General features: G+C 58.9%; 2 protein-coding genes and 1 long non-coding RNA gene across 17 annotated transcripts in view; 1 reads left to right on the plus strand and 2 right to left on the minus strand.

The window, feature by feature from the left end:
* Positions 1-23,047, minus strand: part of SBF1 (SET binding factor 1) — a 61,406-nt gene extending 38,359 nt beyond the window's left edge. For 12 of the 15 annotated variants that reach the window (XM_040662789.1, XM_040662807.1, XM_040662725.1 and 9 more), the window contains exon 1: positions 21,392-21,464. In XM_040662789.1, coding sequence (XP_040518723.1) covers positions 21,392-21,449 — 58 coding nt within the window. In that variant the 5' untranslated portion in view covers positions 21,450-21,464. Of the gene's footprint in view, positions 1-20,367; positions 20,612-21,391; positions 21,465-22,670 lie in introns of those variants that run through there. The other 3 variants (XM_040662796.2, XM_040662735.2, XM_015273039.4) reach the window with 3 other exon arrangements.
* LOC121109567 lies at positions 15,592-17,249 on the minus strand. Its single transcript, XR_005846131.2, has 2 exons — positions 15,958-17,249; positions 15,592-15,680 (listed from the first exon to the last, which is right to left on the minus strand). It is a non-coding gene; the product is annotated as an uncharacterized LOC121109567 (long non-coding RNA).
* A 67-nt stretch (positions 23,048-23,114) lies between the features above and the next one.
* On the plus strand, positions 23,115-26,109 carry ADM2 (adrenomedullin 2). The gene is made up of 3 exons (XM_040662952.2): positions 23,115-23,200; positions 23,454-23,567; positions 25,627-26,109. Exons 2-3 carry the CDS (start codon positions 23,473-23,475, stop codon positions 26,000-26,002), a joined length of 471 nt encoding a protein of 156 aa, XP_040518886.1. The 5' UTR covers positions 23,115-23,200; positions 23,454-23,472; the 3' UTR covers positions 26,003-26,109.
* The last annotated feature ends 527 nt before the right edge of the window (positions 26,110-26,636 follow it).

A 26,636-nucleotide genomic window follows, 5' to 3' on the forward strand; every position in this document is an offset into this window, starting at 1 on the left:
AGCAGATCTGTGGACAGACAAACTCCCCCCAGCCCCGTCCTTCTCATTTCTGTCTTTCAGCAGGAAGCACCTTTGAGGTCTGTCCCAGTCACACAACCTTCGTGTGGAGGCTTTTACATTCACTCCCCAAATTTCGCCACAAGAAGTAGAGATTTGTCACACACCAAGTGGATGGGATGGGATGGGATGGGATGGGATGGGATGGGATGGGATGGGATGGGGTGGGATGGGGTGGAGTGGGGTGGGATGGGATGGGATGGGATATGATGGGGTGGGATGGGGATAGAGATGGGGATGGGGATGAGGATGAGGATGGGGATAGGAATGGGGATGGGGATGAAGATGGGATGGGATGAAGACGAGATGGGGATGGGGTGGGGATGGGGATGGGGATGGGATGACCGCTGGGCACTGTGGCTCAACCAGGTCAGTACACCAGGCAGCCAGGGTGCTCTGGCCCATGGAAGTCTGCTCCTACTTCCAGGAGAGCAGGGAATAGCTTGGGAGGATTTGTAAAGCTGTGCAGAAAGAGAATGGGGCAGAGAGCAGGGATGCACAGCTCAGCTCAGGCAGATGCCTGAGGCGGGCTCAGGTGGGACAGGGAGCTCCAAGATCCAGTTTCTGACTTCCAAATCCTGCCCTAAGCCCTGCAGCTTCCTCAGCGCCCACTCACCCCACTGCTAGGGCCAGTTCAGGAGCAGCAACAAGATGGAATCACGGGTTCAGGTTGGAAAAGACCTGTCAGATCACCAGTCCAACCCCAACCCACCCCCACCGTGCCCACTAATCATGTCCTCAAGTGCCACATCCCCAAGGTTCTTGAGCATCACCAGGGCTGGGGACACCCCACCCTGGGCAGCCCGTGCCAGAGCCTGACTGCGCATTCGGAGATATCCAACCCTGCACATCTTCAGCTTTGCAACGTACGCTACAGAGCAGTTGGAGTGCTGTCCCTCCCACTTGGCAGGGGATGTCCCAGCACAGCGGATGTCCCTGGGGTGAGCTCCGTGCCCCCCATCACAACCACAGCCCCGTGGGCAGCGCGCACCCGGCCCTGTCAAAGCCACCTCGCCGCAGGGCACGGCCGCGCTGGGACAACACGGCGAGTGTCTGCTCCGAGACAATGGCACCACTGTTCCCTCCTTACATATTTATGACACAAACACGAAGAATGGCTTTTCTATGGGGGAGCACAAAAGGGCTGTGTGCCGTGCTGGAGCTGCCCGCTGCGCTCTGCCACTCGGGGGGAAGCCCGCCCGCGCCCCACATCCCCGGCACGTCCCCAGCACGGTGCACCATGAGCCAACTGCTTGCTGCTGCTGTGGGCATCGGCTGGATCTGTGCTGCCCTGAGCTGCTGCCACGTCTGTGTGCACAGGGCTCAGACAAACCCTGGCTCATGGCAACCTCCAAGCATCAGTATGAGCTGGGGATGGAAGGATGGAGCACAACCCTGCCAAAAAGGCCCTGTGTGGGGGGACAGGTGAGGGCAGCACCTCAAGGCAGCACTGCCCTCACAGCACAGAGAGCCAACCAGAGCCTGGGTGCATCCAGGGCAGTGCAGTGCAGCCAGCAGGGCGAGGGAGGGGATCTGCCCCTCTGCTCTGTGCTGGGAAACCTCACCTGGAGCACTGCGTCCGGATGGGGAGTGCTCAGCACAGGACAGACAGTGACCTGGTGGAGTGTGTGCAGAGGAGGGACACAAAGAGGGGCCCACGGATGGAACTGCTCCCAGTGAGGACAGGCTGAGAGCTGGGGCTGTGCAGCTGGAGTGCCTTTCTTTAAGGCAAAATGTTTTAGAAGGAACCAAAGTTGTGGCCTGGAGTAACAATTCCTATCCTGTAACACCAAAACAAAATACATGGAAAAAATGAATGAGTTCAATGTTTAAAGATTGCCGTAGTGATGTCTGAGGACTTGGACTCTTCATAAACACAGGGCGATAACGATCAGAAGGACAAACAGTTCAGGATGGGACCGGTGGGCCAACTGCTCCCAGCGAGCTCCTCACTGCTGGGAAAGCCCTTTGCCATCAAGGAACACCTCCAGCTGCAGACCAGATGCTTGGGCTTTGGCTCATTGCACACAAAGCACAAGCCCTGGGCTGGCACACAGTGAGGGTCCATCAGTGCTCAGCCTGAGCTCAGCACATCCTTCCCACTACGAGCTGTTCAGCAATGGCACCTTTATAGCAGAGCTAAAATTAAAGCCCACATGGAGCCAGACAGCACTGTTCTGCTTCCCGGAGCGCTCATCCTCTTTTCACACCAGCCCTCCTCTTGGTCACGGTGACCATCTCCGTGCTGTCATTACTGCCTCAAAGCTGCTCTTAGGCAGTCCCAGTTAAGATCCAAAAAGGGTCCATGAGGTTCCTCAGCTCCTGCTGCCAACACGAGCCAAGTTCTGCTCTTGTCGCAAAGATTTGCCCTCGCTGTTCCTTGAGCGCATGCCAAGAGGAGAGTCTTATTTGTCTTTAGAAACATTTAAAGCAGAAGAGGAAGTAATTAAAAAATAAATCACCCGTCTGCTTCCAAGATCTCGTCCCAGGGAAGTGCTGCTCGGGGCTTGCAGAGTTACTGGCAGCCACGGAGATAAGTGCTTCCCAGCTGCCTGCTGCTGCTCCACGGCCATTGCTGGAAACGCTCTGCAGCCGTGGGAAGGGGAAGTCCTGTGCAAAGAGCTCTGACCCAAACATGGCTCCATCCCCACAGCCTGCCCAGGTGAACGCCGGGACCCCCCCGGGGAACAGCGGGACCCCCAGCACCTGCAAAGGGTCTTTGGAGGAGTCCTGAAGGAAAATGGTGCAGCCACCGCAGCCACGAGCCGGGCCAGGGCTCAGCGAGGCTGCTGGGGTGGAGGCAGCGAGATTGACAGTGATGGTGTGAGGGGGAATGGCTTTACAGGGATACAGGGGAGATGAGGCTGGGGAAATCCTTGGCCCTGAGGCCGTGCACTGCTGCCCAGAGCTGGGTTGGCCATCCCTGGAGGTGTCCGAGGCCATGGATGAGGCCCTGGGCACACAGGCCCCAGCAGGGGGGCAGCTGGGGGTCCCTTCCAGCCCCACCATTCTGTGATCCTGTGAAGAATCACAGCATCATAGAATCGCCAAGGTTAGAAAAGACCTCCAAGACCATCCAGTCCAATCGCCCACCTACCACCAATAGCACCCCACTAAACCATGTCCCGCAGCACAACATCTAAATGGTTCTTGGAAAGCTCCAGGGATGGGGACTCAACCAACAGGGCAGCCTATTCCAGCGCCCGACCATTCATTTGGAGAAGAAATCTGCCCTAAAAATGTGTGCCTGGAGCAATTCCTCCCCACCCGAGGCCCTGCAAAGAGCAGCAGTCCCTGCTCCCCAGGGCCACGGGACACAGCCACAGCTCAATCCATAGAGCATGGAGCTCCATGGGGCATTAGAGACTGCACCCACCCACAGGGGAATCACTTGGGCACACAGAGCAGACAGGACGGGTCGGTGCTCTGAGCTCTCTGCTCGGCACTACGGGGCACAGAGCTCGGAAAGAGGAAGCAATGCTGTGTTCCAGCAGCACCATAACCACCTGTTTTCACCTCATTTCCTCCTGGCTGTCAGAGCTGCCGTGCAATGGCCAGTGCTGACGTTGTGCCATGGTCACAGGATCAAACAATCCCAGAGCTGTGGGGGCTGGAAGGGACCTGTGCAGCTCCCCCACTGCAACCCCCCCCCTCCCCCAGCAGTTCCCTGCAGCAGCTGCACACACAGCATCCAGGCAGGTTTGGATCTCTGCACAGAAGGAGACTCCCCCACCTCTCTGGGCAGCTGTGCCAGGGCTCTGCCACCCTCACAGCACACAGCTCTTCCTCACACTCACACACAACTCCCTGGGCTCCAATCTGTGCCCGCTGCCCCTTGTCCTGGCGCTGGGCACCACCAAACACAGCCCGGCCCCCTCCTCCTCACCCCCAACCCTTCACATATCCACCAGCACTGCTCAGACCCCCCTCAGCCTTCTCTCCTCCACGTGCACAGCCCCGGGGCTCTCAGCCTGTCCCCAGCAGGAGGTGCACCAGGCCCCCACCATCTCTGCACCCTCAGCTGGGCTCTCTCCAGCAGTTCCCAGTCTGCCTGCAACTGGGCAGCCCCGCACTGGATGCAGTGCTGTAGCTGTGCCCCCCCCCCCCCCCAGTGCAGAGCAGAGGGCAGGACCACCTCCCTGCCCTGCTGGCTGCACTCTGTGCAATGCACCCCAGGGTCCCATTGGCCTTCTGAGCCACCGGGGCACACTGCTGGCTCACGGTCAACCACTGGTTAACTGTTGGACAACCGGTGGTCAACTGCTGTCCTCCAGGACCCCCAGGTTCTCCTCCACAGAGCTCCTTCCCAGCAGCTCAGCCCCAACCAGCACCGATGCATGCTGCCATTCCTCCCCAGGCTCAGCACTCTGCACTTGCCCTCGGTGAACCCCATCAGGTTCCTTTCTACCCTCTCCATTGCACAACGATCAGCACTATCGGGCCACACCTCGGTGGCGGAAGCCATCGCCATTAAGTTGTAAGACAGGAGCAGTGTGAGTCAAAACAGGCAATGAAGGGCTGTTAAGCAGCATGCTAATGTTGGGAGGGGACATAGCTGTGCAGCCCAGGGTTACCTGGCTGTAACCTTATCTCTGTATGATCTGCTATCCAACTCAGGCTGAGCAAAGAGAACCTTTTTGGGATGTCAGTGCAAACAGCTGTCAACTGTGCACATAGGCACAGTTCCTGTGCACGCAGATACTGGGTCATAACAAGAGTCTGGGCAGCCTAATTCTGCACTTCCACCTTTACAGCAATGCACGCTTCATAAAACCCCCAGCCTGAAATGTTATCAGACGCTCCCACAATTAACGGTGGCTTTTCCTGAGAAACCTAACGAGGTTTCTTTAGGTTTCCTTTCCTGAGAAAGGGGTTTAGGATGCTGTCTGTGGGGCTGTGTTCTCACGGCACCGCACGAGGCAGGCTGGTGACAGTCCCTGGACTCAGAGTTTCTGCAAGCAAAGCGACACTTTGTCATGGAATCATAGCAGAGGACCACAGAATCGGTAGGGACCCCAAAGCCCTCCCGCTGTGGGCTGGGTGCCCCCCCCAGCTCAGGCTGCCCAGGGCCCCATCCACAGCCTCGGGCACCTCCAGGGATGGGGCACCACAGCTCTGGGCAGCAGTGCCAGGGCTGCACCACCCTATGATCTGAACAGAGGGAGCACACAGACCAAAGCTCACCCCAAGCAAGCGGCAATCCTGGCCCATTGCATGCAGGCACCGAGCAAAGAGCATAGAGACAGCCACTGAAAGCGAAAGGTGGGGGTCAGGGGGAGGAATCTGCTCTATTTTTATCCAATGCCAAATTCCAGTTGCTTCCCAGGGGACCCACGAGCCGTCTCCAATGGGTCCTGTCCCCACAATTACAGGGCTGCACCACCAGTGTTTACCCAGAGCCTAAAAACAGTGTCGGCTGTCCCCAGTCCAGTGACAGCACACGGCGATGTGGCACGGACCTGCTGGGCACAATGCCTGCAGCACGGGGTGTGGGGCACCTGCTGCCCAAAGGACTCAGAATCACAGAACCATTCCGGTTGGAAAAGACCCCCAAGACCACCAAGTACACATCCCGTACCACGGAACCATGGAACGGAGAGTTGCAAGTGACCCACAAGGATCACTGAGGCCAATGCCTGCTCCACAGGGGGGGACCCAAAGGATACCCCAAGTTGCAAGGGCCTCACAAAGACTGTTGAGGCCAACTCCTGGCTCAGCACCTGGATCATACAGAAGCACAGCAGCACAGTGCATACATGCACTGCACTCCTTGTATTGGGCACCACGGACAGCAGGTGCTCATGCAGCAGGTGCTTCAACCAGGACCGCAGCCCCAGGGGCACTGACACCAGCATGGCAGGAATCACTGAGCCACAGAATGGTTGGGTTGGAAGGGTCCTTAAAGATCACAGAGCCATAGAATGGATGGATTGGAAGTGCCCTTCAAGATCACAGAGCCAAAAGATGGCTTGGGTTGGAAGGGTCCTTAAAGATCACAGAGCCATAGAGTGGTTGGGTTGGACGGGACCTTGCAGACCACAGAATAACATAATGGTTGGGTTGGAAGGGTCCTTAAAGATCACAGAGCCATAGAATGGATGGATTGGAAGTGCCCTTGAAGATCACAGAGTCAAAAGATGGCTTGGGTTGGGTTGGAAGTATCCTTAAAGATCACAGAGCCATAGAGTGGTTGGGTTGGAAGGGACCTTATAGATCGCAGAGCAATAGGATGGTTGAACTGGAAGTGTCCTTGAAGATCACAGAGCCATAGGATGGCTTGGGTTGGGTTGGAAGGTATCTTATAGATCACTGAGCCACAGAATCCCAAAATGATATGGGGTGAAAGGGACTTGAGAGCCTACCCAGCTCCAATCCTGGCCATGGGCTGGTTGTCCCCCATTTGTTCAGCTCAGTGAGCCAAATAGCCCAGAGCTGGAGCAGTGCCCACAACTGCCAGGAAGGAAAATTCATTGCAGGGAGCAGGCAGCACCAACACAGCAGTGCAAACACCGGGCGCAACGTGAGCACGGGGCGTGTCATTGGTTTGTTCTTGGTGTTATTTGGATTTGAAAACAAATCTGCTTTCATTGCTCTACTCCATTCCACCAGCAATTTCTGAAGGCTACATCACACAGAAACCCAGGGCGCTGGCAGTGAGGCACACAGATGTCATGCAGCACTGCACGCAGCACCCCACGCCTGTGCCCTGGTTGCATCGGGCCCTCACCACTGCCATCCCTGCTCTCATCAGAGCAGAGCTTTGGGGTTGGTTAGACTTCCTTTCAATCCCATTCGCATATGCAAATGGTCGCCTATTTCTGGTACCCTGCAGAGTGCGTTTCAAAGATTGCATTAAAAGCACAAGCTGCACAGAAGCATGACACAGGAGGCAGCGAGCTCACGTCCTGCTCCTGGGCTCCACATCTGCATCCGTGCTCTGGAAAGGAGTCTGTGTGGAAGAACAGTGATAAATACATGGGAATTCCAACTGGAAAATGGAAGTGAAGGCATCAAGGCACAGCCCTGGGCGCACAGCAAACTAATGGGACATCAGCTCCGCTCCCAGTGACTGCCCCACTGTTCCCCACGTCAGCAGGGAGATGAGGGGTAGCTGTGAAAGCTGGTGGGGCACAGCAAGACAAAGCACAGTGCTGGGCAGAGGGAAGAAGGGAACCACTTGAGGCTGCTTCCCTTCCCAGAGTGGTGAGGGCCCAGCATTGCTGCCCAGGGCTGGGGGTGCCCCAGCCCAAGATTTGGCCCTGGTGGGGGGTACCCACCCAAAGCAGGGGTGGGGTAGAAGGGTCCCTTCCAACCCAACCATTCAGTGCTTCTGTGACTCACTGCAGACTCCAGGCCCAATGCAGACTCACCACCACCCAGCAGAAGAAGCAGCTGGGGCACAGAGGGAACCGAAGCAGGATGGTTCAGCAGAAACATCCCCAAAGGAGCTGTGCAGTCACATTCACAGGAGGAAGGGGCTGCAGCTGCTCACGGGAACTGAGAGCACCACAGACAGAGAACCAACCCTCCTCTCATCCCCAGGGCTCTCAGCCTTCCCCCAAGACTGCTGCTGCCATACCTCCAGCACTAGGCTGGCACCAGGGATGGGGAGGTTGTGAGAGCTCAGCTGGGCCCCCAGACTCCTCTGCCCTTACATGCCCAACCTCCTCCCTCACACCAAAGGGATTAGCCAGAAAGCCCTTCAGAGGCACAGCTGTCTTTCGAGGTCACCAGAGCTCAGAGGAAGGACAGGTAGCATTGCACCACGTATGGGGACGGGGATCGCTGTGGTCACCCAGTGGGCACTGTGGCACTGAGAAGGCACAAAAATGCCGTTCAACATTGCTCTTGTGAGCAGGAAACAGAATCTTCCTCTTCTTCCCCCAGTACATCAGGCCAGTGGACCAGGTAGGCACAATTCCATGTCATCATCCCTGCCCATGCCTGCAGAGCTGGGATCTCCCCTCTGGGTTTGTAATCCCTGAAAGGTCCCTATCAGGACAAGGGGGAATGGGTTTAAACTGAAAGAAGGGAGACTGGGGTCAGATGTGGGGGGAAATCCTTTACCTGGAGGGTAAGCCAAGCCACCTGATAGTTCTATGCTCTTCGAGGACCCTTCCAACCCAACCCAATCCATTCTACGGTTCTGGGATCTTCAAGGACCCTTCCAACCCAACCCAACCCAACCCAACCCATTCTATGGTTCTGGGATCTTCAAGGACCATTCCAATCCAACCCAATCCATTCTACGGTTCTGGGATCTTCAAGGACCCTTCCAACCCAACCCAACCCATTCTACAGTTCTGGGATCTTCAAGGACCATTCCAACCCAACACAACCCATTCTATGGTTCTGGAATCTTCAAGGACTCTTCCAACCCAACCCAACCCATTCTATGGTTCTGGGATCTTCAAGGACCATTCCAACCCAACCCAACCCATTCTACAGTTCTGGGATCTTCAAGGACTCTTGCAACCCAGCCCAACCCATTCTACGGTTCTGGGATCTTCAAGGACCCTTCCAACCCAACCAAAGCCATTCTACGGTTCTGGAATCTTCAAGGACTCTTCCAACCCAACCAAAGCCATTCTACGGTTCTGGGATCTTCAGGGACCCTTCCAACCCAACCAAAGCCATTCTATAGTTCTGGGATCTTCAGGGACCCTTCCAATCCAACCATTCTATGATTCTATGAAATTGCATCCTGGATGTCAGAGGAAGGGGCTGGAAAGTCTTCATGTGGTCTGAGATTTCCCCATCACCATATCTACGTCTTCCCACAGAACCAAACAGAGTTATTAGATAGTTTGGAACTGATGTCGGGAGTGAGGAAAGTCAGAAAAGCCTAAGGGAGCTCTGAGAGGTCTTAAGAGTAAAAGCTGCCTGCTGATAGCCTGAAATCACTGCTGATGGTTGAAGGAACCACTTCAAAGTTGAACCACGGTCAAGAGTTCACACAGTGGAGAGTCCAGCAAGAGCCACCAAGGTGCTGCAGGGCCTGGAGCAGCTCTGCTGGAGGAGAGGCTGTGAACTGGGGCTGCTCAACCTGGAGCAGAGGTGCTCGGCAGGATCTCATTTGTGTCCATAAATCACTGCACAGAGGTTTAGGGACCAAATTATCACAGAGCCATAGAACAGCTTGAGCTGCAGTGGTCCTTAAAGATCACAGAACCATGGAATGGTTGGGTTGGAAGTGTCCATAAGAAGAGTCCTGGGGATGCTCCACTGGACCAAATGCCCCAAAACACAGAGGAAATTTAATGCAAAACACCCAGATTGTGGCAAACCGTGGCCTGCCTCGCAGAGTGGTCTGCAATACATAGAAGCAGTAAGTAGTTACTAACTCTCTCTTAGCAGACTGCAGATTTCACAATCTATCCCAAAGGACTCCAAGGGAAAAAAAAAGAATTGTCGCCCAAATGGTTCCAGGAAAGGCCGCAGAGAGTCAGTTTGCAACAGATCCAAAACCTTCATTTTCATTTTCAGGCATTTTGGCCTTTTGTAAAGAAAGTCACAACTCCAGGGGCTGAGCTTCCAACTATACAAGAAATATTAATACACTCAGGAGTTACCAGGTGTGGAAAGAGAAAACGTGACCAAAATCCAACCCAAATCTGCCTCCAACAGGAGCAGAGGAAGAGCAAAGGGAGAGCAGCTCCTGGACCACATACGTCTGCCCTGCCCTGAGCTGCCTCCGTCCCATCCCATCAGGGCACAGAAACACCTCCTCTGACCAGGGAATAAATCGAGCAGGCTTTGGCCTCTTCCTCTGATGTGCCTGAAGGTTTTTGTGTGCAGCAATGGCTCTTCCTTACGGCCATGTCCATAAGTGCTGGAGGCAGCAAGGAAAAGCCCACTCTGCAGGAGGGCAGAGAGCTGGGGGGCACCCAACCCATGGCAGCAGTGGGGCTGGGAGGTCCCTTCCATCTCAAGTCACGCTGTGATTCTACAGCTTGTTAGTACCCTTCAAATCTAATCATCCTTCGAACCCAACCACTTGATGGCTCTGTGATCTACAAGGTTCCATCCAACCCAACCATTCTGGGGTTCTATGTTTTATAAGGACCCTTTGATTCCAATCATTCTATGGGTCTGTGATCTATAAGGTCTCTTCCAACCCAACCAGTTGATGGCTCTGTGATCTACAAGGTTCCATCCAACTCAACCACTCTGGGGTTCTATGATCTATAAGGTCCCTTCGAAGTGAACAACTCTGTGGTTCTATGCTCTAAGGACCTTTGGATTCCAATCATTCTATGACTCTGTGATCCATAAGGTCCATTCCAACCCAACCGCTCTATGGCTCTATAATCTATAAGGTCCCTTCCAACCAAACCACTCTATGGATATATAATCTATAAGGTCCCTTCCAACCCAACCACTCCATGGCTCCGTGAAAAATAAGGTCCCTTCCAATCCAACCACTCTATGGCTCTGTGATCAACAAGGTCCCCTCCAACGCAACCACACTGGTTCACCCCCAGCAGTCCCAACACTGCTCACATCCCCTCCCACCCCACCCAGGTAGGCAGGGGCTGCCTCTATATAAGGAAAGAGAGCTGAAAAGCAGACGTGCTGTGCAGAAAACCCCAGCTTCCTGTTCGCTCCCCTTCAACCCACATGCTTTTTTTTGAAGGGTGACAATAGCAAACAATACCAAGAACGTGATGTGAGTTAGCACTGCGAGGAGCCCAGCCAGTGCAGCAGAGAGGAGCATGCAGGTGCAGCGCATCCGTGAGCTCTGGGGCTCTGTAGCTCCCCACATTAGAGGAATGCAGTGCCACCACCCCCAGCTTGTTTGAGTTTCTCGAAGTACAACAGCTCAGCTCATTAACTGCCTCCTCACAGGAGTGATGCTAAGCGGACCCTGTTCAGAAGCATCCCTTTTGCTTGTGAAAGCTCTGTGCTGGAGCAGGAGAAGCTGCTATAGGACATGGGTACAACCCACAGGAAGCCACGGCAGTGCAGAACGCTCAGACTGAAACCTGCGCCGTTCCGGAGCAAACGGAGAACCACGAGCACACGCCTGGCAATGAGGAGTCCCTGCCAGCTGCTACTCTGAACCCTTTGCCCTCCCAGAAGCCCAAAGGCACAGAGCTTTGGATCACACCCTGGGCTGGACCAGGAGAGGCTCCTGAGCCAACCTCCATACAGTTCCAGCATGCGATGCCCCCCACTGGGAGTACAGCCTTATAATTAAGGGGCTGCATAACAAGGTCCTCCTGCAGACCTCACCCTACTGCTGAGCGCAGACCAAAATCTGCCTGCTGCTGCTCCTGCACTGACCCCAAAGCCCTTCAGAGATTGGGGAGTGGTTCAGAACCCCCAACTCACCCCCTGCCCCAGTGCAGCCAGGCTGTGCAGTCCCACCTGCAGCCCTGTGCCCCCCAGCAGGGCTGTTTGGGAGAGGATCCCCCACTGATACAACACTGCGGCCGCCCGCAGCTGTGCCAAAATAGCTGTGGCAACGAGCTCTGTCAGCTCACAGCTGCTGAACAGCAGGGGCCAGGGCTGTGAAGAACCATTCTGGAGACCCTCCATGAGGTTATTTTGCAGTTCAGGGAGGCTGCAAACATGGCAGGGGCAGAACAGCAGCCGCAAACCCCCTGGAGGCCAGCTTCTGCCCTGGGACTGCATGGCACACTGGCACTGAGCGCTTGCTAAGGGGCTGCTGAGCACACCACAGAACCAAGAAAACAACCATAAATCCCAGGATTTACATGGACTCCCAGCAGCCACTCCATCTGGAAGCTCTGCAAATCCCAAAGCTGTGCTCGTCCCACTGCTCCAAGCACTATAAGCTCACTGTGCTGGCACAGACTGGAGCCCAGGGTCTGACTGTGAGGCGTTTCCTAAGGGGGAGCTGCCTTGTGCCACATTCCTCCGAGCGCACATCCCCAAACCATCCGGGATGCTGCCCCACAAGAGCTGGGTTGTCACAGAATGAGGGACACCCAGATCTGGAGGGGTTGGAACAGACCTCTGGAGATAGATCAGACCCAATGCTCCAGCTGTGCTCCCCCCCCCCAGGGCAGAGCAGAGGGAAGGACCTCTCCCACCCTGCTGGCCACACTCTGTGCAACGCACCCCAGGGTCCCACCGGCCTTCTTGGCCACCAGGGCACACTGCTAGTTTGTTGTCAGCCTGTCGGCCACTAAGACCCCCAGCTCCTTCTCTGTAGAGCTCCCTTCCAGCAGCTCAGCCCTCAGCCTCTTTTCGTGGCCTTCCTCTGGACGCAGAGTGGAGACAGAGAAGAATAAGGAGGGTGGTGAGGTCAAAAACCAATGTCAACTCCATAGGCGCACTGCAGCAGCGATGGGCACCACGCCTTCCTGCTGCCCCAACACAGCAAGATCCTTCCTGTTCAGGGGAAAGGACACACAGCCACTTCTGAAGAGCCTATGAGAAAACGTGGCAGCTTTTTCTGGGCAAAAACCTATCTGAAAAGGCCACGACCGCCAAGAAGCAGAGGCTGTGACCTTGGCTTGCTGAGTCCTGCAAAGCTTTTGCATGGATTCTATGTGATCTGCATAACCTCATCTTTGTGCTTGTGAGCAAGGTGATGGCTGCATGCTCTGAAGCAGCGCCACGGCACTCAGCTGCCAAAATTCAGTTCTCTGGGGTTTATTCCATCTGTTCTCCTGCTGGCCTGGCACAGGTTTGGGGCTGGAGGCTGCGGGGAGGCATCGCTGCGGCCTCCAGTGCCTGAAGAGGCTGGTACACAGGAGGAGAGCAGCTTTGTATGTAGGCAGAGAGCAATAGGACATGGGGGGAATGGCTATAAACCAAAAGAGGAGAGACTGAGGTCAGATGTGGGGAAATCCTTCACCCAGAGGCGGTGCAGCCCTGGTGCTGCTGCCCAGAGCTGTGGGTGCCCCATCTGGGAGGTGTCCGAGGCCATGGATGGGGCCTTGGACAGCCTGAGCTGGGGGGCTCCCATGCTATGGCAGGGCTGGGGTTGAAGGGGCCCTTCCAACCCAACCATTCTATGGTTCCATGACCTCTAAGGACCGTTCCATCCCAAGGAATTCCCTGACTCTGAACTCAGCCACAGCCTGAACCCTTCCCTGGAACAGCTCATTCTGACGAGACACCAACTTAAAGCACAACACAAACCTCAAGTATGCATTCAGAAACCATCCAACGTATTCATGCTGACATCCTCGGTGCGAGAAATTTCCCAGAGGTTTAACATTTTGGAAAGGCAGTTCTATGAAGTAAGTGGCCAACAAAACCCGAGGGCAAGAGAAACGCATCAGCTTCCTTCTGCTGTGTGCTGAGGGCTGTTCAAGTGACCTCAGTCGCCTTGGAGAACAAACACAGGGATGTAAGAGATGCTATGTGAAGTTAAAACGGTGAGGACGCAGATAACCATGCGAAACAAGCAAAGAAACCTCCCAACAGCTGAAAAACAGTGCAACAGCAGGGAGGATAAACAGCACAAACGCAGAGCGTAGCTCAGAGGAGCTAAGAGGAAGGGGAAGAACAAGAAGAGCGATTCCCCAAAGCAGAAATCCCCTTGGGGCACGGCCAGAGGTGAAAGAACACTGAGCTGTGGGGGCTGGAAGGGACCTGTGCAGCTCCCCCAGTGCAACCCCCCCCCAGCAGTTCCCTGCAGCAGCTGCACGCAGAGCATCCAGGCAGGTTTGAGAGAGAAGGAAACTCCCCCACCTCTCCGGGCAGCTGTGCCAGGGCTCTGCCACCGTGAGGTCAAGAAGTTCAAAGTCAAGATGCTCCAGGCCCTGTCTTTGTAGCCAAGCAGCTGTATGAAGGCTGTGGGATCGCTTGGGAGCCTTTTAGGGGAAAAAAAAAACCCGAGGCTGCTGCATGCACAGAGCCTGGGGCAGACTCTGTTATCGCTCCCGTGCCACTCACTAATCCGCGCTCCGAGCGCATCGCCGGCCGCACCGTAGCTCCCCAGGAACGTGGCCAAGTTTTGCTCATCCCATTTGACATCTCGGACAGATGTAACTACCAGGAGCTGTCAAACTGAGGCCAGAGCTAACCTGCAATGTGTACAAAGCACCCACGCAGCCCCCCCACGTCAGCGGGCTTCTGTGCAGAGGCTCCCTGCTGCTGATGGGCACTGCACTATGATGCACAAAGCACTATGCAGCAAAGCAGCCCCTGTCTCCTTGAGCTGCACTGCTGACCCACGCTTGGGGTCACCATGGGGCAGCGAGCTTCCCGTCTCACAGCCAACCCCTGGGTAACTCCCACATCAAACAGTTATTTCCCTTTCCACACGGCTCGCTCTGGGTGTTTGGAAGCAAAGTGGAGCAGCCCATCCTCAGTGCAGCGCGCCGCTGCCTGACCTCCTTCCTAAACAGCTCTGCTAAGTCCACACTGCGCTCACCCAGCAGCTTATCTCTCTCCTCCCTAATCACCTGGCTGTGTGCAGCAGCCCTGCGAGGCAGCCTGACAAAGTCCAGCACCACCAAACACAGCATTCCCCCCCCAGCATCCACCCCATGCACGTCTCACGACGCGCTGCTCCGGGTGCTTCTAAATCAATCTGATGACACAACCCCTCGCTGATAGCCCTTCTGCTGCAACTCCAGGAGGAGCTGAAGCGAACGATTGTGCTCCCGCTCAGCTCCAAACAGAGATGCTGTGTCTGTGGGTGAGTGTCAGCCCGCTGCCCGCAGCTGTGCCCGCGCTGCCCATCCCTCCGTGGTGATGGAGGGAGCTGTGGGTGATGACGGAGCTGTGGGGAACGACGGAGCCACGGCAGTGCATGGGTAGGATGGGGAAGGCCAAGCTTGGGGAGGAGACGCTCATGCACTTGGTGAGATGCTGCCTTTTGAGGGCTCCTGCTCGCCCACGAGAGGTTCATAGACTCATGGAAGCACAGAACAGGTGGGAGGGACTTTAAAGGGTTGAGTTGGAAGGGTCCTTAAATCACAGAACGCATACAATGGTTGGGTTGGAAAGGACCCCTCAGCCCCACCACTTCTATAGGCTGGCTGCCCCCCAGCTCAGGCTGCCCTGAGGCCTCATCCATGACCTCCAGGGATGGAGCACCCACAGCTCTGGGCAGCAGTGCCAGGGCTGCACCGCCTCCGGGTGAAGGATTTCCCCCACATCTGACTTCAATCTCCTCTCTTTTGGTTTAAAGCCATTCCTCCGTGTCCCATCACTCTGCCCGTGTACAGAGCCCCTCTCCTCCTGCACACATCAGCCCCTTCGGGCACTGAAGGCCACACTGAGGTCTCCCCACAGCCAGCCCTTCTGCAGGCTGCACACCTCCCTCAGCCCTTCCCCACACACAGCTGCAGCCCCCAACCATCCCTGTGTCCTCCTCAGGCCCTGCTCCAACAGCCCCACACCCAAACCCAGCACCCACCAGACACAGACTGAGCCAAGCAGCACCAACAGGCACAGCTGTGCCCACAGGGGACACACCACTGTCCTGCAGTGGCACACGGCGCACACACTGGCAGGGCGTGCTCACACTGCAGGACCCACTAATGTGTCCCAACCCCAAAGAATGTGCTGCCCAGCCTTGTTCCAGCACGTATCCAAAGCCCTGACCAGGTCCTGCACGCAGTTTATTTCACATGGTTTCAACTAACAGACACTCATCTCCGTTCTTCAAACATGAGACGTTTGGCTGCACGTATCTAAATGAGAATCAAACCAAGCAGCATTAGGTCAGGACCTTAAGAATGCCAGAAACCTTCTCCCACCCTTAAAAGATTGAATACGAAGAACAATTTCTTCTCTAAAAGAGCAGTCAGGCACTGGCAGAGGCTGCCCAGGGCAGTGGGGGAGTCCCCATCCACAGAGGTGCTTAAGGACCGTGGGATGTGGCACTTGGGGATGCGGTCAGTGGGCACAGTGGGGTGGGCTGGGACTGGACTCAATGATCCTTATGAATCCCTTCCAGCTTGGAATAACCTCATGATCTGAGGTCTTTCCCGGATGCCCCGTGCTGGGTGCCGAGCTCAGAGCTGCCCATGCTGGGGCAGGGCACCCCCTGCACATCACAAGCAGCTTATCTGGGCCATCAGCAGGAAGGTGACGCAGCGATGAGGGGCGGGCAGCCTGGCTTGTTTTCTGCTCCACTTCCTACAGCTACCCACAGCACAGATGCATCTAACAAACCGAGACGCTCCGTTTTCTTCCCCCAAAAAGTCCCTGCTGCATCCTGAAAAAAAAGAAAGAAAGAAAGAAAAGCAACGTGCATCGCTGACCCAATCTCAAACACGAGGCACCAGCAGCTGACAAACCCACTGCGAGCTGACACGTGGCTGCTTCCGAACCACGCCACAAACAAAAGGGGATTGGAATTGGTGCAAGGAGAGGGCCTTTGCTTTGTGGGGTCAGCAGCCCCGAGATGGGCAATGCATCAGACCTCAGCCAGCCCTCCGCAGGCAGAGCTGGTAGGATGCCCACACCGCAGGCCTGAGGGACACGCTCCTCTAAGTGGGGAGAATGAGGTCAGACGTGCTCCATACCCCTCACAACTGCACCCCTTCCCATCGTGACCACCAGGGCACGGCCCACATGCGGGCTGAGCCTCCTTTGTTTGTGTTTGTTTGCTTCCAGCATCCACGAAACCGCAGCTGCTTCTCCCAGCCAGCATCACAGAGCTGCAAACTGGGAAACAAAGCTCTCCGGGAACCAAATCTGCAGATTCCTCCTCAGCTGTGAAAAATGCAAACTAAAAGCGAGAGAAATTTCAAATAATAATAATAACAACAACAATACGTTTCCAAAACTCTCACTGCCAGCAAACAGAATATTACTAACAGTGAAAGAATTTGGTCGCACCATATGTTTCAAATTGGTGCTTCCTCCTCACGTTCACCCACTCTGCCAGAACTGTGACACACGTGGATGGCAGCAGACAGCACCAGCCTGGCCCTGCTGGGCACACAGGCATAGAATAGTGCTGCTCCTGCAGTCCTGGCACCGTGCACCACCCTACAGCCCCATCCTCCCGACCCCCACCCTACAGATACCCACCAGCACTGCTCAGACCCCTCTCAGCCTTCCCTCCTCCAGGCTGCGCACCCCTCAGGCTGCCCCCCACGCAGGGGTGCTGCAGTCAGACAGGCAGCAGTGCACGCACACACGGAGCCGTCCTTCCCCCCCGACGTGGATGTGGCAAACCCAGCTCACTGTTAGCAACCACTGGAGGTTGGTTCAATGGATGGGGCTTCCACGCGCGTGGAGCGGCCGCTGCGTCTGAGTCAAATGATGACTCACTTGGCTGGGCCGCGCGCGGCAGCACGCAGTGAGATCCCACTGCCAGCAGCAAGCGGCTGTCCTGCAACAGCAGCAGCCCCACAGCCACCCCCGGGACGATGGCAGCAGCAGCCGCCCCACAGCCACCCCTGGGACGATGGCAGCAGCCGCCCCACAGCCACCCCTGGGACGATGGCAGCAGCCGCCCCACAGCCACCCCCGGGATGGCAGCAGCCGCCCCACAGCCACCCCCGGGATGGCAGCAGCCGCCCCACAGCCACCCCCGGGATGGCAGCAGCCGCCCCACAGCCACCCCCGGGATGGCAGCAGCCGCCCCACAGCCACCCCCGGGATGGCAGCAGCCGCCCCACAGCCACCCCCGGGATGGCAGCAGCCGCCCCACAGCCACCCCCGGGATGGCAGCAGCAGCCGCCCCACAGCCACCCCCGGGATGGCAGCAGCAGCCGCCCCACAGCCACCCCCGGGATGGCAGCAGCAGCCGCCCCACAGCCACCCCTGGGACGATGGCAGCAGCCGCCCCACAGCCACCCCATGGCACATCCGCTAGCAACTCCACCCAGTGCGGGGCCAGGCCTCAAGCTGTGCTCCATACAGAAAGCCAGCGATGAGCCCTTGCTCAATGCTAGACACATTCTCAACCTATGCTGCTCCTTCCCAGACCCACACAGACCATGGGGAAGATCGGAGCCCCCCCCAGCCACAGCAGGCAGACAGCAGCCACCACTCTGCACAGAGAGAACCGCGAGCACCAAGAGACCTCAGCTCAACCACTGTCAGAACACCACGAGCCATGGCAGTTCTATGGGATGAATACCCACAGGGAGCTGGGTACCAGCTCCATGCAGAGCCCCACCCTCCCCATGGGGCACCATGCCGGGCTCCCACACACCCCATTTCCTTTCCTGCCCCCTCTACGGCCTCGCAGCAGCTCCGCATGCTTTCAGTTTCTGTGATGGCACGAGGCTGTTGGGGTCCTGGCACGCTCCCCAACCCCACAGCACACAGAGGTGGGCACGGACAGAGCCCATTCCCAGCCCTGCCTGGGGGGCTGGAGGGCAGCTCCCTCCCAGCAGCTCCATGCTGTGGATGCTGTGCGGGGCGGGGAGGTGCAGCCCTGAGACCGACCCAACCTGTACAGCAATTAGTCACAGGCAGAGGGGAGCAGCGCGCCCTTCCTCCCAGCCTTATCTAAAAGCTGCCTTCAGGGAGGGGGTGCAGGAAATCCAGAGGGAAGGAAACACTGTCAGACTGACCCCCGATGTCAGAGAGCTGCTCACAGACACGTGGGTGTGCATTCTGCAGCAGATGGATGCTCAGGGAGGCTCTGCAGCAGCAGCTCCTCAGCTTTGCCACGTTCAGCTGTCAGTCAGTCAGTCAGTCAGTCAGTCTGTCTGTCTGTCCTCAGCACGCAACCAAACACCCCACAGACCCTGCACACCTCCAGCCCTGCTGTGCCAAGATCCAAACTGACATAACACGAGTGAGCACCGTTCTGTGCCCTACAGATGACACTTCCAACTTCCAACACAAACCTTGAGGCCAGCAGAACAGAGCTCACCCGTTCTGAGGTCTCCTTTGTAACATCCCACCAACATCAATGCCTTCATTGCAGAGCACCTTCTGCAGACACGTCCTGAACGACGCCACGCACGAGCTGTGATCCCAGGGCAGGACCAACACAAACCCATTCGGGTTGGAAAAGACCTCTAACATCATCAAATCCAACCACATCCCACCGTGTCCCAAAGTGCCACATCTCCAGGAATGGGGACACCCCCACTTCCCTGGGCAGCACTTCCAGAACTCTTTTTCCTAGAGGAAATGTTTCCTGACATCCAACGTGCTCAGAGGCAGCACAGAAAGGAACCAGAAACCGAGCAGCCGTGTCCCAGCCAACAGAGTTCAGCCTGAATCCCACCTGCTGCATGGGAACAGCCTGAGGGCACCAGAGCCACGCTCCTTGGATCCTCACCTGGGCTGCAGCACTGAGAGAACTGGGGAGACAACAACAAAATCCACCTCACCATCATTCAGACAACGCTGTGGCTCCTGGACAGGCCCTGCCCTGCAGCCCAAGGCCTTTCCTGATGCTCTGCTCTGGGTCCAGTAGTGCTGTGGGGTACCCCCATGCATGAACCCAGAGCTCCTCCTACTCACACAGCTTGTTGGGACTGCAGGACTGATTCTAGCAGCTGGATCCCACAGCGTGACAGCACTGAGCACCACAAACAACAGCATTCATGTAACACAACCTCAGAACAGGATGGGCTGGAAGGGACCTCTATACAGCTCCCCCACTGCAACCCCCCCCACTACTCCCCCCAGCAGCTGCACACACAGCATCCAGGCAGGTTTGGATCTCTGCACAGAAGGAGACTCCCCCACCTCGCTGGGCAGCTGTGCCAGGGCTCTGCCACCCTCACAGCACACAGCTCTTCCTCACGCTCACACACAACTCCCTGGGCTCCAATCTGTGCCCGCTGCCCCTTGTCCTGGCGCTGGGCACCACCAAACACAGCCCGGCCCCCTCCTCCTCACCCCCAACCCTTCACATATCCACCAGCACTGCTCAGACCCACCTCAGCCTTCTCTCCTTCACACACACAGCCCCGGGGCTCTCATCCTATCCTCATCAGGAGGTGCTCCAGGCCCCCACCATCTCTTCACCCTCAGCTGGGCTCTCTCCAGCAGTTCCCAGTCTGCCTGCAACTGGGGAGCCCCACACTGGATGCAGTGCTGTAGCTGTCGTCCGTCCCGTCCCCCCCCCCCGCCCAGGGCAGTAATGGCGATCTGCCCCTCAGGCTCAGGGTAGGCCGGGCTCAGGGTCAGGCAGGGATAAGGGTCAGGGTAGGCCGGGGTCGGGGTCAGGGTAGGCCGGGGTCAGGAGCCTCCAGGCCGCAGCCCCGCTCCCCCCCACAGCCCACAGGCTGCGGCCCCCCCGTGCCTCCAGAGCCCCTCCCCGCAGCCCTCGGCCCAAACCCCGCACGGAGGAAGGCCCAGCTCCCAGCACAGGCCCCGCTGCCCCTCAGCCCCAACCCCTCGGCCCTCCCCGCCACGTCTGTGGGGCGCGGCCTGCGGCCCCTCCGCCCCGCTCACCGCGCTTCTCCGCGTCGTAGCCCACCAGCACGAAGTAGTCGGCGAGGCGGGCCATGGCGGCGGGCCGGGCCGGGCCGCGCGGGGAGGGCCGCGCTCACCGCCCGTCCGCCGCCGCCGCGCTGCCCGCCCGCCCGCGCACCGCCCCCGCCGCCGCCATCTTGGCCCCGCGCGCCGCCCGGCCCGGCCCGCCCGCACTGCGCCTGCGCAGAAGCCGCGGGGAAGGGGGCGTGGCCACGGCGCCGCCATTGGGGGAAAGGGGGTGGGAGAGGTTACTTGGAGAGGGGCGTGGCTTTTCGTGGGAGGGGGGCGTGGCGTGCCGCTGGGTGGGCGTGGTTTGGGGGAGTGGGCGTGGCTTGTAAGAGGAAATAGGCGTGGCTTTTGGGAGGGGGCGTGGCTTGGGAAGCGGAGGGCGCTCCTCGGGTCCGATCCCAGCGAGCGGTCCCGGCTGGAGGGAGCGGGTTTTGGGGTGTGGGGCCACGGGTTGGAGCCACGATCCTGGTGGATCCTTTCTGGCTTGGGATAACCCATGAGCCCACCACCCCATGATTCCACGTTCCCGGGATTCTATCATCCCATGGCCCCACGATGAAGTGCCGGGGACACAGCTGTGGGATGCGTAGGGGGGCGGGGATGAGCTTTGCACTCAGAGCACCCCTGGGTCGTGTTCCAGGACCCTACAGGGCCGGTGACAGTGCCACAGCTCAGGGATGTCCTGGGCAGGGCACCACATACCACATCCCCACAGGTCCCTATGTCCCCATGTCACCGCATCCCTGCGTCCCTATGTCTGTGTGATGCCCCTCCATCCCTGTGTCCCCACATCCCTGTGTCCCCACATCCCTGTGTCCCCACATCACTGCATCCCATCCCTCCGTCTCTGCGATTTCACTCCATCCCTGTGACCCCACAGGGTGCCTGGGGACCCCGGTGGCACTGGGAATACTGGGGACGTCAGGGACGCGGGGCACTGAGGATGCTGGGGACACATTTTCCCCTTATACCTCAATTTTTCCCTTTAACTCACCTGGTGGTGGCTGACACCGCTCCAGTGCAGTGTTTCGGTGCTCTCCCACCCGACGCATGGATTCCTGCAGCAGTGTCAGGCTGAGTGCTGCCCGCTCCTGTGCCCATTGCTGCCACCGTGCTGCCCCATCTCCTCCCCTATCCAATCCCATCCCATTCCCACCTCTATCTTCATCTCCATCCCCATCTCCATCCCATTCCATCCCCATCTCCACCCCATCCATCTCACCCCAATCCTTATCCCCATCCCATTCCTATCCTATCCTATCCTATCCTATCCTATCCTATCCTATCCTATCCTATCCTATCCTATCCTATCCTATCCTATCCTATCCTATCCTATCCTATCCCATCCCATCCCATCCCACCCCATCCCATCCCATCCCACCCCATCCCATCCCATCCCATCCCATCCCACCCCATCCCATCCCATCCCCACCCCCTACCCATACCATCCCCATCCCATTCCCATCCTATCCCATCTCCACCCCCTCCACATCCCATCCCCACCCCATTCACATCCCCATCCCCACCCTCATCCCCATCCCCAACCCATTCCCATCCCATCCTATCCCATCCCCACCCCCTCCCCATCCCCATCCACAACCTATCCCACCCCCATCCCACTCCCATCCTATCCCATCCCCACCTCCCCATCCCATCCCATCGCATCCCATCCCCATCCCAATCCCCATCCCATCCCCATCCTCATCACATTCCCATCCCCATTCCCATCCCCACCCCATTCCCATCCCCATCCCATTCCAATTCCCATCCCCATCTCAATCCCCATCCCATTCCCATCCTCATCCCATCCCCACCTCCCCATCCCATCCCATCGCATCCCATCCCCATCCCAATCCTCATCCCATCCCCATCCTCATCCCATCTCCATCCTCATCCCATCCCCATCCTATTCCCTCCCCACCCCCTCCCCATCCCATTCCCATCCCCACCCCATTCCCATCCCCATCCCATTCCAATTCCCATCCCCACCCCCTCCCCATCCGATCCCAATTCCCATCCCCATCTCAATCCCCATCCCATTCCCATCCTATCCCATCCCTATTCCCATCCCCACCCCACTGCTATCCCATCCCCACCCCATTCCCACCCCCATCCCCACCCTCATCCCCATCCCATCCCCATCCCACCCCCATGGGAAAGGATAGGCAGGGCTGCCCCCCCTCCCCGCCCCCTTTTGCAATTAAACAGACATTAATTAGCCAAAAATAGCCAAAGCCCCGCTGTCCCACCCAGGCTCACGCAGTCACCTCTACCTCCCGGCCCTCTGGGGCTGAGATGGGGGGCACGCGGGGTGCCACGGGGACCCCCATCCCATCCTCACCACGACGGTTTGGCACCGCTTGGCACAGCACGGCTGGGCGCAGCTCCCCGATCCTCGGCCCGGTTCGGCACGGCTCGCTTTGGCACGGCTCGGCCCGGCACGGCTCCCTGGGGCTCAGCTGAAGGCGGCACAGCTCGGCGCAGCTCTCCGGGACGCGGCACCGCTATGTGCTCCAGGGCGCACAGGTCCGGCTTAGAAGCGGACCCGACCCCACACCCGGCCGGGCCGAGCCGGGCCGGGCCGAGCCGAGCCGAGCCGTGCCAGACCCCGAGGAGCCGAGCCGTGCCGTGCCGAGCCGTGCCGCCCCGCTCCCCGTGGCTCCTCCCGCTGCTCCTCCCGCCCGGCGATATTTAACCTGGGCCGGGAGGGGAGCGGCAGCGCGCAGAGAGAGCGGCTCAGAGAGGAGCCGGCACCGGGACCAGGACCGGGACCAGGACCGGGACCAGGACCAGGACCGGGCAGGTACGGGTGGCACCGGGCACGGCACGGCACGGGGCGGGGTGGGCACTGGGGAACAGCGCAGCTATCAGCGCAGCTCCGTCTCTGGGACCCCCGGAGCCTCTCGTGGACGTTGCGCTGAGCCGAACCGTGTCCAACCGTGCAGATCCGAGCCGAGCTGCGCCCATCCCATCCCATCCCATCCCATCCCATCCCATCCCATCCCATCCCATCCCATCCGCGCCCGGCCCTGAGCCGCTCTCTCCTCACCCCGCAGCAGCCGCCCCGGCCTCAACATGAGAGCGGCGCTGGGTTGCATCACCCTCGCTCTGTGCGCGCTGCAGCTGCCCCACGGCCGGGCCCTGCCCCACGGCCGCGCTCCCAAGCACAGGTGAGGCTGTCCCGCACCGCCCCGCAACGGGGGTGCGTGGAGGGGACACGGGGGGGACTCCCACGGGTCCGTTTGTGGTGGTCCCGAAGTGCTGCGGGAGCCCCGGAGTGGGGCGGGGAATGGGGGATATGGGGACATGGGGATATGGGGACATGGGGATATGGGGACATGGGGATATGGGGACATGGGGACATGGGGACATGGGGATATGGGGACATGGGGACATGGGGACATGGGGACGGGGGACATGGGGACATGGGGATGGGGGGGATATGGGGATTGGGGGATATGGGGATGGGGAATGGGATGGGGATATGGGGATGGGGATCTATGGAGTGGGAGGTAGGGGACAGCCTATATCCCATGGGGATGGGATGGAGAATGGGGACAGAGATGGGGATATGGGGAATGGGAAATAGGGGGGATGGGAGGTGGGGAGAAGGAGGAGTTTGGTGGGGAATGGGGGTAGAGGTAGGGGATGGGAATGGGGATTGTGTGGAATGGGGATATGGGGGATGGGGAGTAGGGATGGGGATATGGGAGATGGGAAATAGGGGGGAATGGGGAATGGGAGATGGGGAATAGGAGATATGTGGTGAGGAATGGGGATAGGGATAGAGATATGGGGAATGGGAGATGGGATGGAATAGGAGACGGAGAATGGGAACTGGGATGGGGAATGGGGATAGGGATGGGGTGGGGATACAGAGAATGGGAGATGGGGGATGGGGAATTGGGATAGGGATGAGAATCAGATATGGGGAATGGGAGATAGGGGTTGGGGAATGGAGATGAGGTGGAATGCAGAATGGGAGATAGGGATGGGGGTATGGGGAATGGGAATAGGGGTGGGGATATGGGGAATGGGAAATAGGGGGGAATGGGAGATGGGGAATAGGAAATATCTGTTGGGGGATGGGGACAGGGATGGGGTGGAATGGGGAATAGGGATAGGGATGGGATGGGGATATGGGGAATGGGAGATAGGGTATGGGGGATGGGGCTGGGGAGTGGGGTTGGAGTGGAATAGAAGATAGCAGATGGAACCAGGGAATGGGAATAGGGATGAGGATATGGGGAATGGGAGACGGGGGATGGGGAATGGGAATGGGGTGGAATGGGAGATGGGAAATTGGGATAGGGATGAGAATGAGATATGGGGAATGGGGCCGGGGGATGAGATGGGGTGGGGATGAGGATATGGGGAATGGGAGATGGGGAGGGGGAACGGGGCTGGGATGGGATGGGGATGTGTGGGGGATGGGAGACAGGGGATGGGGAATAGGGATAGGGATGGGGTTAATGCATGGAGCACAGCGCGGGGCAGGAGGGAGCGGGACCTGAGCCTGAGTGGGAAGGGCTGAGGGGTGCTGGGGGCTGCACGCACACAGGGGGCACCATGGGTGTGTATGGGGCACCGCCTGTCCGTGTGCACCGTGTGGGGTTTGAGGACGGCCGCACACGCGGGGACACGCGTGTCAGGTGGTGTGCACATGCCTGGACATGCGTGTAGCTGCGTGTGTGGGGCGATGGTGTGCGTGCGTGGCTGCACGCACCGCGGCACGTGGGTGTGCGGTGTGGGTCAGGGGTGACGGTGTGTTCACGGGTGGGTGAAGGGGGAACGTGCCTGCGTGCGTGGGGTCACCCCGTGCCCATAGATGTGCCCGTGGGGTCCCCCCGTACCCCCACACCTGCTGGGAGGTGGTGTCTCTGACTGGGGGGGGGTTGGCAGGTGCCATGTCCCAGGGATGACTCTCTGCCCAGTGTCCCCTGTGCACATCCCCCCCCCCCTTCCCCCCACCCTCTGCAGATTCCCAGGGGCAGTGAACCAGTGCGGGATCAGGGCAGAGGATGGACAAGTGCTGGGAGGGGGTAAGGAAGGGGGGGGGGGGGCAGAAGGGTGAGAGCTGGGCCAGGGATGCAGTCACGGTCATGGGCAGAGAGCAGCCGGAGGAGGGGGGGGATGGATGGACGGACTATGGGGCACATGCATGGGGGTGTGGGGTACAACACCCTGCAGCCCACCCCATCCCACTGACCCCACGCCATTCTCTTGCAGGGAACCCCCGGATGGGAGACCCCCCCCAGCCGTTCTGCGCGTACCCCACCGCCACCCACCGCCCCCTCGTGGGGACCCCCCGCTTAGGCTGCAACCCAACCGGCGCGGACATCTCGTCGTCCCTATGCACCCCAAACCGGCCCTATGGCACGGCCCCGAGCTGACCCCACGGCTCAGACACCGACACCCCACGGGGCGAAGGGGTCGACGTCACCTCGGGGTTCGGCTGCGCCACGCTCAGCCGCTGCGGGTGGGCTGCGTGTTGGGCACGTGCCAGGTGCAGAACCTCAGCCACCGCCTATGGCAGCTGATGGGCCGCCCGGGCCGCCAGGACTCGTCCCCCATGAACCCCAACAGCCCCCACAGCTACGGATGAGGGTTTGACCCCCCCCCTCCCTCTCCCCACCTCTCCTCTCCTCTCCCTTCCCCTCCCCAGGACTTTGTGGGTCGGGTAGGAGCTGACACTAAAGCACTTCCATTGGCCGTGGGCTCCCGTGCGCCTTTCTGCGGGATCCCTGCGTGGGGATGGGGTGGGGGGGCGGTGGTGAACCCCCCCCCCTCCCCTCCCCATGGAGGGGATGGGATGGATGGAGGGCAGCCGGGGGGGGGGGGGATATCGACCGTGGGTCCAACGGAGCAACGTTCCCATGGAGGCGGCAGCGTGACCGCCCCATAGCGGCCCCCATGCAGCTCCATGTGCCCCATTCCTGTGCCAAGCCTGGGGTGCGCAGCTGCACGGGACACCCGTGGGACACCCGTGGGACACGGGACGCCCCCCGTCCCCATTGGGTCCCGTCCCCAGCGAGGTGCCCTGGGGTCAAACACTGCGATTTTGGCACAGCTGCGCCCCTCCCGGCCGCGTCCCCAACCCGTGCGCTCTGAGCCGGGGGGTGGCGGTCCTGCGGTGCCGCCTGGCGGCCGCTCTGCCCTATCCGTCCGTCCGTCCGTCCGTCCGTCCACCCATTCCCGTGTCCGCACGGCTTCTCGCCCATCTGTCCGTCCTCCTGCCC

The sequence above is a fragment of the Gallus gallus genome, chromosome 1, assembly GCF_016699485.2.
Source record: "Gallus gallus isolate bGalGal1 chromosome 1, bGalGal1.mat.broiler.GRCg7b, whole genome shotgun sequence".
NCBI classification, from domain to species: Eukaryota; Metazoa; Chordata; class Aves; order Galliformes; family Phasianidae; genus Gallus; species Gallus gallus.